Source organism: Hemicordylus capensis, chromosome 6 (genome assembly GCF_027244095.1).
Source record: "Hemicordylus capensis ecotype Gifberg chromosome 6, rHemCap1.1.pri, whole genome shotgun sequence".
Lineage (NCBI taxonomy): Eukaryota > Metazoa > Chordata > Lepidosauria > Squamata > Cordylidae > Hemicordylus > Hemicordylus capensis.
This window is the reverse complement of record NC_069662.1, coordinates 42,070,968-42,083,196: the sequence shown is the minus strand read 5'-3', so window position 1 is coordinate 42,083,196 and position 12,229 is coordinate 42,070,968. Positions and strand designations below refer to the sequence as shown.

Here is a 12,229-nt window from a genome sequence, read left to right as displayed (position 1 = left end):
CGGCCGCCCAGACACGGGCGGCCATGTTGGAACAGGAGAAGCGGCGGCCTAGGAGAAGCGACCGCCGCCAACGGGAAAAGAGTGCTGGTGAGGCGGCGGCGGAGCCGCAGCCTCGGCCAGAGGTGGCAGTGGCCGCGGCGGGGCGACTGGCCCCGATGGCGGCGGCTGCTGCCACATTGAGAATGTGGGTGAGGCGGCGGTGGCCGCAGCGGGCGACTGGCCCCGATGGCGGCGGCACAAGTGCGGGCGAGGCAGCGGCGGCCGTGGCGGGCCAACTGGCCCCTGATGGCAGCGGCCGCCGCCAAGGGAGTACGGGCGAGGCGGTGGCGGAGCTATAGGTGTGGCCGAGGCGGCGGGGGAAGCCAGAAAGGGGAGGCCAAAGGTGGCGGGGCGGACTGGGAAGGACTGGGCCCGCTGGCGGCCACACTCGGGGGGGCGGGGGTGGTCTACTAGCGCCCGTTAATCTAACGGGCTGAAAATTGCTAGTATATCTATAAAAGGTTAGTGGGCAGAGGTCTGCAAAGAGAGGGGTTGTGAGGCAGGAAAGAGCCCCTTCAGGAGAAGGAGGTTGTCACTGTGCAAATTAGATGAGGAAACAAGATCTGTTAACTCAGGAAGGGAGAGAGAAAGGGAGAAAGAAAGAAGGGAAGAGAAGAAAGACAGAGGGGAAGAGCAAGTGGAGATGAAAAGAAGGGAAAGGAAGGGCAAGGGATGGGCCTGGGCCTGTCAGCGGCCTGAGGGGAACGAATAGTCATGGTGGTAGTGGCGGCAGCAAGCAAGTGTCTGGTCAACTGTCCCTGCTGATCGGAGCTACAGAGGCCGTTGGAGGAGGGAGGCAAGCAGGCGAGGCATAGGCCCTCAGCGCTCTGAAGGGAACAAGCAGCCATGGTAGCAGCAGTGAGGAAGGGCCCAGTCAACTGCTGCTGCTACTCTTGTGGGGAGGAACAGGAGCAGGGCTTGAGTGAAGGTGGGGAGGTCTCTGGTGTTAGGGGGCTGTGGAAGCCGGCAACGCTGCAGCCCTGTAGCCACGACCAAGAGGGGTGAGGGGGAGGAAGCAATGGGGTGGAGGAGCAACCAAGAGGGATGAAGGGATGAGTGGGGTGGAAGCAATGGGATGGAGGCAGAGGAGCAGGAGTGCAGCTCAGGTGAGGATGGAACATAGGAATATAGAAAGGTGCCATATACTGAGTCAGACGATAGGTCCATCTAGCTCAGTATTGTCTACACAGACTGGTAAGGGCTTCTCCAGGGTTGCAGGCAGGAATCTCTCTCACTCCTATCTTGGAGAAGCCAGAGAGGGAACTTGAAACCTCAGATGCTCTTCCCAGAGCGCTCCATCCCCTGAGGGGAATATCTTAAAGTGCTCACACTTCTAGTCTCTCATTCATATGTAACCAGGGCAGACCTTGCTTAGCTAAGGGGACAGTGCTAACTTGGCAAAGAGGCACCTTTTAATGTGGTGATTCTCTTTATTTAGCAGGGGGAGAGTAAATGGCCCTATCCACCCCAAGCACAGTACCTCCAGTGACTGTTGCTGGTGTCTATCTTACGTTTCTTTTTAGATTGTGAGCCCTTTGGGGACAGGAAGCCATCTTATTTTTTTATTTATTATTCCTCTGTGTGAGCCATTTTTGGAAGGGCGGTATAGAAATCAATCAATCAGTCAGTCAGTCAGTCAGTCAATCAATCAACAAGTTGTGCTTTCTACCACAAGACCAGCTCTCCTCTCCTGGGGGTGGAGACAGGGGTGTAACTATAATACGGCAAGAGGAGACAGTTGTCTGGGGGCCCACTGCCTTGCGGGGCGTCCCCAGAGGCAAGTCACATGACTGACTCCCCCAGCCATGTACCCGCCCGGGCTTCCTTCAGTTGTATTCATCCTCTGAAATTGATGTGGGTGTTAAGAGCTGGAGCTACCAGAACAGCATGTCTTTCTCTAGTACCATTAAATGACTTGCATCGTCCACAATTTACAAAACCTTAAGAAAAAAAAAATTTTAGGATGATGTTCTATTGTGGCATATTATATATATATATATATATATATAACACAAATAGCATATATAATATATAATGCTTTTTGTTACCACTATTCAGCCTCATTTAAGATTTATTTACTTCATGAGCTGAGCTTTAGTGAGGGGGGGGCATTTTAAAATCTTGTCTCTGGGCCCACTCCAACCTTGCTACGCCCCTGGATGGAGAGAACTCTTGAGGTGAGGGGCCTGTGGCTCTCTTGAGGTGAGGGGCCTGTGGTGTGTGGCGGGGAGGGGGTGAGGGGAGCAATCAAGTACTATGTGCAGATGCTCTGCGCGGGTTAAGCTAGTTGTTGTTATTGTTATTTGTTATTATTTATTAATGAAGTTGTGGGGCAGTGGGGAAGTAACTTGCCTAGGGAGCAAGAGGTTGCTGATCTAATCCTCGCAGGTATGTTTCGAAGACTATGGGCAACACCTGTATCAGGCAGCAGTGATATAGGAAGATGCTGAAAGGCACCAACTCATACTGCGCCTCCTGTATGCTACCAAAGAAAAGCCACATGGCTCTGTGGTCGCCAGGAGTTGATACCCGCACAACTTTAATCTGGGGGTAGGGAGAAGGCAGTTTTGGAGAACCCTGGTTTAATTCCTTCCAGTAGAAGGGAGCCTTGGCTTTGAAGGGAAAAGGGGGGAAACACAGCGAAAGGGGCGTGCCTTAAAAACTCTTCCAGCCAATGGAAGAGGAAGCCGACACGAGAGCCGGAACGCCGTTCTTTTAATAGGAGGCAGGTCGAAAAGTGCAGTTTTCGGAGGCAGTGAGGATGGGCTGGCAGAGTAGCGAAGAAGATAATGGTGTAGGGAAAACCCTTCAGAATCTTGGAAAAACAGGGAAGCAATCCGGATTTCTCCGCCGCGGGTTTGACTCTTTCGCTGCCACAGCGCTGGATCTCTAAATCTAAGCCACCGCAAAACTTCTATCAAGGTTTGCTGCCGATAGGGATGGGGGAGAGAGCGCCGCGTGTTTCAGAGTGAACTAGTCGCGCCTAGCTCGGTAGCGCACTGAAGTAAGGAAAGTGGCCAGTCAGATCGCTGTTGAAATTGGGCAGGCTGGTCTCGGGGAGGGGGTGCGCCCTGATGGTGTCCCCCTTTCCAGTCCCGAGGAGCCTGTGAGGGCTTCGGCCTCTCCTGCGAACTTTTTCTCTCCCCACGCCGCACACCCCCGCTCTTTCCCCCACCCCTCCTTTGCTTGACTGCCAACTCCCTCCCGCTTACCACCCCCACCACCCCTCGAGCTCCGAACACCTCCCCTCAGCCTGTCTTCAATGGGCGCTTTGGATTCAATCGCCGGAGGAACCGCCAATCCTACCGCCGCTGCCCTCACCATGCTGAACGGGGCAGAGAGCCAAAGTTTCGCCAAGGAGCCGCCAGACCTCCAGGGAACGACGACCAAAGACCCCGCCGAGCTGAAAATGGGCGTCCATCAGGAGCGCTTCTACTTCGCCGAGCCCCACATGCAAGAAGGCAGCTGTAACTTAGGACTGACCTACGGCGGACAGATGGTACAAGGCGGCTTTGGGGTGGGCAACGCGGCCCCATCGGGCAGGTTTTTTGGGCCAGCCGTGAACAACTGCGCCTCTTACAGACCCCAGCCGCCTCCCCCTGTTCCTGCCCCCTCTTCGGCGGGCGCTCCAGGGAATCCTGGCTACTCGGTATCAGCCAGCGAGCTCTATCCGAGCACCGCGGACCTGTACGCCAGCACGCCCGGCGGAGAGGGCTGCTACTCGGCTGCCGTTCAGCACATGTTTCCGCGGGGGCCTCTCTACCCAGTTCCAGGCTATCAAGTCTCCGGAAAGATCCAGGTGGTCCTCAACAACTATCCTCTCTGGGCCAAGTTCCACAAGCACCAGACGGAAATGATCATTACCAAACAGGGCAGGTGAGCCGGGCCACGGGCGCGCATTGGAATAGACTCCAGGCAGGGCGCGCACAGCGTTGGTTGGCGGGGTGCCTGGCGGCGGAGGGGAGACAAACCGAAGTTAGATGAGACTCGGCACTTCGGGGTCTGGGAGATAACTGGGGGATACGAGTTAAGAGCTGTGGGTTAGCGGGATCCAGGTTAAGAAAGAGAAGAAACGGGAAATTGTTCCCAGATGCACCGGGAGCAGGACTTGAGAGTCCCGCTAGGCGACCGCTACTGGAATTTTTTCAACAAGGATGGGGCGGGTTATATCTTCTTGGAGACTGCATCTCCTCCCAGGCCCAAGAACGGGCTGGGAGATTCAGTCCTGAGGTTTTGACGAGAGCGCAGAGAAAACTGGGAAGGGCGCACAAGGTAGAGCGCGCTGTTGAAAAAGTCGCAGAAAGATCTGGCTTAGGGCGCACAGAGACGTCAGTAGCCACTGCGATGGGTTCGTTCCTTGATTCAGGCCAGCGCCTGCTGCCATTTGACCAGCTTCACACCTGAATATCACTGCCTTGCTGATGTCAGATGTATGGGGACCTGCGGCAGTTTCACAGCAGTTTGACAGAGGCGCTTGGCCCATATTCCTAACCCTGATCCTTATTGTCTCTCCCCACATCCCAGAGCTGAGGTGCAATAATATTGAAAGCATGTGCGGGGGTGGGGGGGGCAGAGCCTTGGTGATCCTGGGTTGAAAAGCAGAGAAGAGAAGGTTTTTATCTGGTAATATTGCACCAATTGATACCCACTTCATCTTTGTAGACTAACAGTCCAGTTAGATCAAGGCCCTGATCATATGCAACCTTTGGAGGGGTGTTGAGCATTTCTTTTTAACTAGTGCCATAGGGATTGGGAAGGAGGAAATCAGATCCTGACTGGGTAAGAATTTGGCCTTCTGTTCAGCATATGCTTGTGTCCAATGACCTCCACTGCTTCTTTTATACTGGAGTCCCCCACACACACATCCGCAACTTTTTTTCTTTTTTCTTTTTTTTTTTGCAGGCAACACTTTAAGTGGGTTTTATCTCCTTCCTCACCCTGGTCCAAATTGAATATAAAAGCTACATTACATGTGTGTATTTAAAAGGCTGCGTTCTGTACTTCTAATCTGCAAGTTTGGCCAGTCACTCTCTTTCTCAGCCTAAGCTACTTTACAGGGGTGTTGTGAGGATAAAAAATGTGGGGGAATATGTGTTGTCCTCTTATTTGGAAGGAGGGTGGGATAAAAATTTAATAATAAATGCATAAATAGTAGATTGAGCGACTAACGCTGAATTCCAACAAGTTAAATCCCATTTACAGAGTTGTCCTCCTCTTATTTTGGTCCTTTTTACAAGAATTTTTTAAAAAGCTTCAGCCAATTAATAACTGGAGGCCAATTCTAATTGGTTGGCTAAGAGTTAAATACATACTTGTTAGTTCTGAAACTATTTTAGTTCTGGCATATTCTGGTGTGAATAAAAAAGAAAATGTTAAAGATGGCCCCTTTTCCTTTTAACAAGTGGCAGTTTCTGTTTCTTAAATTGCAAGTCCTCTTACGCTTCCTTCAACATCTCAGAGTGCACCTTTTTACTGAGGTCTTGGTGAGATGAAAATTAAGTAATTAAATGTAAATAAATTGGCATAAAGGCCAGTGGGTAATCAACTAATATTTTAAAAAGTGGTTTACAGCCCTCCTTTGACAACATCTACATGACAGATGTTCTAAACTAAAAAAATGTTCTTAGTGCTACTTGTGAAAACACCCTCAGCAAGAAGGTGGTCAACTTTTGCATTGGCAGGAGCCTCTCCATTTTCTGCTTAACAGTTAGGGGTAGTGGGTTGGGAGGGCCGTGGGGAGCTCTTGCAAAAGCCTGTTTTTCCTGCTCAGAGTGACACCCTCATGATAGGGTTGCTGCCTTCTAGTGAGAAGGGCTCCCCAGTTGTTGTTGTTGTTGTTATTACATTTATATCCCACTCTTCCTTCAAGGATCCCAGAGCTTCCTTCAAGGATCCCAAGTACTACATACTTAAGTTCCTCCTCACAACAACCCTGTGAAGTAGGTTAGGCTGAGAGAGAAGTGACTGGCCCAGAGTCACCCAGCAAGTCTCATGGCTGAATGGGGCTTTGAACTCGGGTCTCCCCTGTCCTAGTCCAGCACTCTAACCACTACACCACGCTGGCTCTCAGTTAAGAAACACCTGATCTGGCATGCCATTATAAATAGAAATATCTGTGTACATGGTACATGGTATGTACAAAATTCCGTAAAGCTTGAAACACTTCTTAAAATTTTAATAAGAGAAACCTTGATTAAAATGTGGGAAATCCATCAGGGGTCAGATAAGACTACTCTGGGGACTGGAGCTGGCCTACAAGCTAAGCTGCTCTTTTGCCATCCCTGCCTTAACTTTAATCTGAAAATTAGAGCATGGTCTAAGAGCATATGAGACAACCACTTTACTGAAGCTAAGGTGGTCTTGGTCTGGTTAGTGCCTGGACAGGAGACTATATGAGAGCCCCATGATGGGAGAAAAGTGGGATAAAAACATGAGGATGGGCCTCACTGCTCAAGAAAAGAGTGGTTGTTGTAACTAATTATCTTTTATTGTAAGTAAGTTATTAGTTACTTTTGTATCCTGCCCTTCCTTTAAAAAGCTCAGAGTAATTTGTGGCCAGTTCAAACTTCAAGGAAGCATGGAAAGGACAGAAAGTATCTGACTGGCCAGAATTGGCTCATGGTTTCCTAGTTGTCAGATCCAATTTATTTACGAATGAAAGGTTTTACCCCACATTTCTCTGAAAAAATCCAAAATGGTTTACAATAATTAAAATGCAAAAACAAAAACAAACAAAAACAAAAAAAACCACCCACCAGAATTTGACATCTCAGTCAATATGAACTGTATCCATAAATATTGCTGAACATCACTACTACAACAGTACTTATGTCAGGCAGCATTAAAAGCTTGCTTATAAATAATGTTTAGCCTTAGATTGATGCCAAAGTATACAGTGTAGGAGCCTGCCTGACCTCACAGAATTGGCACCACCACTGAAATGGCCTTGTTCTTACCAATGCCGATCACACCCTCAATAAGCCAAAGGAGGTCCTATCTGATGATAACCAGATTGTACACTTAAAGGAGAAGGCAGTCCTTCAGGTCCCCAGGTCCCCGACATTTTAGAACCTACCATTTAAGGGAAATCCTAGTTAAGTGATCTCTTTGCATTTTCACACTTGTTATGAAAAAATGCCAAGGAGCCTCTCTCTTGTGGTGTTTGTGGACTGGATGCCTATGAATGTTGTCAGTGCAAGAGAGATGTTTTAAAACCAGAATGTTCATCCTAATCATTTTATAGTCACATCATAGAGCCAGGAAATACAAAACACTAATGATAATGTCATGTGTAAACATGCTGTTTGGCTTTTCAGAATGGAGACAGAACAGGGAAGCAATTTGGCCCTCATGAGCAGCCATGGTTTTACAAAAAAATGAAAGAGTATATGCATTTTATATCAAGAAAACTAATGTGTGTGTGATCATACTCTCTCCCTCCCCCCCTCCTCTATATATATCCCTACTTAGTTTGTGCTACAGCCTAACCCTGGCATGTTTTTCATGTCAGGCCTTCATCTTGCAATATACGATGTCAGGACAAAGGGGCCCTTGAACAGGTGTAGAACAGGTGCATTTCCCTCACACTCTTGAGTACCTTCAGAGAGTTCCTACACATCAGACATTCGGGAGAAAGCTTTCCAGATCAAAGTGTGGGGTATCCAGATATTCCTGGTCCTTAGTGTCTCTTTTTCTAGAAATTAAGCATTGAACACATACACACACACTTACCTCTCAACCTTTATCTCCTCCAGGCTGTTCACTGTCAGGTCAGCAAATCTTTTTGATTAACCACCACCACCACCTCCTTCTCTTTTTTCCACTTCTGCCCCCACCCAACTGCACTTTCATTTCTGCTCAAGTTGCTGTGGATACTGGTAAGGTGATGAGGCATTTTCAGCCTCTGCTGGAAAGCCTTAAGCTCCAGGTCTGCAGATCAGGGGAAGGAACACACACATACACACACACCCCACCTGAGGAAGAGTTGCCCCCTGCCACAAGCTTCTTGGTTTAGTGCAAGTGACGAAAGGATAGAAGAGCTTTTCCTCTGTACTGCACACACTTGCTTTGAGTTCTGTGTCAGTCATAAAGAGAGAAAGAATTAGGCAATTGAACAGATGCCAGGGTTCATAGACAGGCAAGGTCCCCGGGCAGTATATGATATGGGTCACAGCCACACAAGCTGTTGCAGACACCAAAAATCCTTTCCGCCTCTTTCAGCCTTGTGAATAACAGGCTTTTAAAATCATACTCCCTGCCAAGGGAAGATTCCCTTTTGGCCATGTTCACTCAGGTCCTCACACAGATCCTTTCTTCACTAGAGCACATCCTTAGCATGATCTAACTTATGCTTAGCTCTGTTCCAACTGGTGGCTGGCTCTTCCTTCACATGGTGTCCTGAGGTACAAAATATATCTGCCTTCCATCCAGGCTGGCAAAAATGTGCACAAAAATTCAATATTTGTCCCTTTAAAATACTCAGAAATGAGGGCAAGTTTGGTTTTAAGGGCACATCCTAACAGGGGAACTCTTTGGGGTGAAACTTCTAAGCATAATACTTGTATTTTTCAAAGACAGTATCATTTTCAGTTTTAGCACAGGGTACTGGGTCACCGTAAGTGGCACAGCAGGGAAATGCTTGACTAACAAGCAGAAGGTTGCCGGTTTGAATCCCCGCTGGTATGTTTCCCAGACTGTGGGAAACACCTGTATTGGGTGGCAGCAATATAGGAAGATGCTGAAAGGCATAATCTTATACTGTGCAGGAAGAGGCAATGGTAAACCCCTCCTCTATTCTACCAAAAGAAAACCACAGGGCTCTGTGAGCACCAAGAGTCAAAATCGACTTGAAGGCACACTTTACTTTACTTGTTAGCCTTGACTCAGTCCCAAATGTGGGCACCATCCTTTCCAAGGTATTGCTTTCAGCCTAGGGCTCAAATTATTGGAGAACAGGTATTGGGGCATTTAATTAAATCCACAAGCCCAATGCCCTGATTCCCCGCAGTTGTAGCCATATCATGCCCCCTGGAGCCTTCTAAAAATGGTAGCTAAGGAGGCTGTCACGATAGGGAGGTGTGCTCTCTCACCCCCATATAATTCAATCACTGATTACTTCTGTGGATTTTAAATCACATGTGTGTTCTTAAGGATGTGTTTTGTAGCATCTGAATACAGAATGTAACAGAAATGTACAAAATGTAACAAAAGCTATTTTGTTACTGTTTTTACTATCGTGCCATCAGTGTGCGTTGTGTTTTATGGAGTAACATATAGGGAAAAGGATAGGTCTCTGCCATGAGGATCATACAATCTAATTCTCACGAAGAGTCAATTTGTGTCTGGGTTGTACCATTTCAGACTGCACGTGAGGATTCACATAAGTCAGGGATCTAATTGGAACTGCCAGAGGTGTGGGATGGCCTGAGACATTTTGCTGTTTTGAGGTAAAGGAAGGACAATATGTCACCCCCTCCATCTGTGAGTGCGTGCTCAGCATTCTCAGGCTGTACAGCTGAGGCAGTGAGAACATAACATAAGAACAGCCCTGCTGGATCAGGCCCAAGGTGATCCAGTCTAGCACTCTGTTTCACACAGTAGCCCACCAGTTGCCTCTGGGGAACCCACAGGCAAGAGTCATGTGCATGCCCTCTCTCCTGCTGTTGCTCCCCTGCAACTGGTATTGAGAGGCATCGCTGGAGATGGCCCACAGCCACCAGACTAGTAGCCATTGATAGACCTGTCCACCATGAATTTATCTAAGACCCTTTTAAAGCCATCCCAGCTGGTGGCCATCACCACATCCCATAGCAAAGAATTCTATGGGCAATTTATTTATTTATTTATTTATTTTTACATTTATATCCCGCTCTTCCTCCAAGGAGCCCAGAGTGGTGTACTACATACTTGAGTTTCTCCTCACAAAAACTCTGTGAAGTAGGTTAGGCTGAGAGAGAAGTGACTGGCCCAGAGTCACCCAGCAAGTATCATGGCTGAATAGAGATTTGAACTCATCTCCCCGGTCCTAGTCCAGCACTCTAACCACAACACCACGCTGGCTTCCATAAGGAAAAAGTACTTCCTCTTGTCGGTCCTAAATTTCCCGACCTTCAATTTCATGGGATGGCCCCTAGTTCTAGTGTTGTGCAAGAGGGAGAAAAATTTCTCTCTGTCCACCCTCTGCATTCCATGCATAATTTAATACACCTCGATCATGTCTCCCCTTAATCACCTCTTTTCCAAGGTAAAGAGCCCCAAATGCTGTAACCTAGTCTCACAAGGAAGGTGCTTCAGGCCCCTGATCATCTTGGTTGTCCTCTTCTGCACCTTTTCCAGTTCTACAACACCCTCCTTAAAATATGGTGACCAAAGTTGTATGCAGTATGTGACCACACCACAGATTTGTATAAGGGCATACAAATCTATAAGGGCATACAGTAGAATACAAACACCCTTGGGCTATTCCACTAAGTCAGGCAAGGTTGGGGAGAGTTCCTAACTCAAGCTGGGGTGGGTGAGGGGAAGAGGTATGCCAGGCATCCTTAGAGAGCCCTGGTGGGGTGTAGGGCCTGGAACAAATCAGCCATTGTGTGGGCCCCTTCGAGTTAATTTTAATGGGGTTAAAAGAGTGGGGCCTGGGGTAGTTGCCCTGTTTGCCCTGCTCTGACGACAGCCCCTAGTGGCATATTGTCCTTCATCCACGGGCAGCAAAATGTCCTGAGGGCCCCCTCCCCCATGCCCTAGCTCCGGTAATTCCAACTAATTGGTGAACATATTTAAAAACAACTCTTTTCCACACAAGTGCCTTCACACAAAACTGTGAACCGTAGGTGCCATCTTACAAGCGGTATTCCCCTTCTCTACCACAGGAGAAAAATGACTTTTCTGAGATGGCGCCTACTTCAACAAGTGTATCCATCACCTAAAAACCAAATGCCCCCTTTTGAAAATGCAAATCTATTATTTTTATTCATTTGCAAATATATGCTAATTTAACCAGTTCGTTTATTGGGTAATCAATTAAAGCTCATATAGCTAATCAAATAAGATTTCTTTAATCCAGTAACAGCCCTGATTACAAAAGATCTGCCCACTGCGTTTGACAGCTATTGTGTACAGAAAGTTGCAGAAGCCTGCCTGTCAAAAGTGAGACACTGCTTTTCACAATCTTTAAATTATGGGGTGAAACAGTAATAACAATTCTGAAACTTTCTGGTTTCTGATCAATGGTTTCCTCAAGCTAATATTTTGGGGAGGGCAAGGGCATTTTAAGAAATGAAACTCACTGGTAAATGGTGAGGATTTCATTACCAGATACCGTTAAGGTTTGCTGAATTATTTCCATTAATGGGCCAGTTCCATTACACCATGTCTCATTCCTCTTCAGATTTAAGAATGAGTCGGTTCACTTTATCTACCCCCATATATGGCCTTATATTTCCTCATGAGCAATGTGGACAGGGGTAGGGGAATAGGTAGCAGAGATAATAAAGAAGCAGGAAGAGCAAGCTGTGCTCCCGTTATTAGTAGGCAGGGATATAGATACTGATCTAAGAACCTGTTGATATACTCAACAGAATCAAATGGAAACGCTTCTCCTAGATCAGTGTTTCTCAAGCGCTGGTCCACGGACCAGTGCTGGTATCTGCGAGGTGTTGAGTACCAGTCCGTGAGGGTACAGGTCCATCACACATAGATTGCCGGGGCCCGGGAAGCATGGAGCCTAGGCGAGCTCTCCGGAGTCATTTCTAGGCAGGCAGCCCTCACTGCTGGATAACATTCATTTAGCTTTCTCAAATGAACATCCAGCATTGAGGGCTGCCTGGAAATGAGCTCCAGAGAGCTTCAGGGGGCAACGGCCCCTGCCGACCAGAAATTGTTTGGAGGGACTTGGGGTTGGGGTTGGAGTGGGGGTGACCCCTTTATTAATTGCTGGTTTGGGAAACTGCACATGAAGAATGTACCAGTCCATGACTCCAAAAACATTGAGAAACACTGTCCTAGATGACAATACTTTAGGCAGCAAATGGAGAGGAGGACTGTGTGTTTAATTGTATTTAACAACAATTTCCTCCCACTCTCTGCATATAGAACATTTGCAGAGAGAAAGGTTAAGCCTAGCCTTCTCCTCTTGAAGTACTAGTTCTCTGTGTGCATGGAGGGTTCCCCCCACCTACCTGCAAGTGGAAGA

The 12,229-nt window shown here is 47.8% G+C and overlaps 1 protein-coding gene across 1 annotated transcript in view; it reads left to right on the top strand.

The window, feature by feature from the left end:
- Positions 1 to 3,301: 3,301 nt before the first annotated feature.
- Positions 3,302 to 12,229, top strand: part of TBX21 (T-box transcription factor 21) — an 80,467-nt gene continuing 71,539 nt past the window's right edge. The window contains exon 1 of the mRNA XM_053262670.1: positions 3,302 to 3,915. Within this exon, the coding sequence (XP_053118645.1) occupies positions 3,302 to 3,915 (614 nt within the window). The remainder of the gene's footprint in view (positions 3,916 to 12,229) is intronic.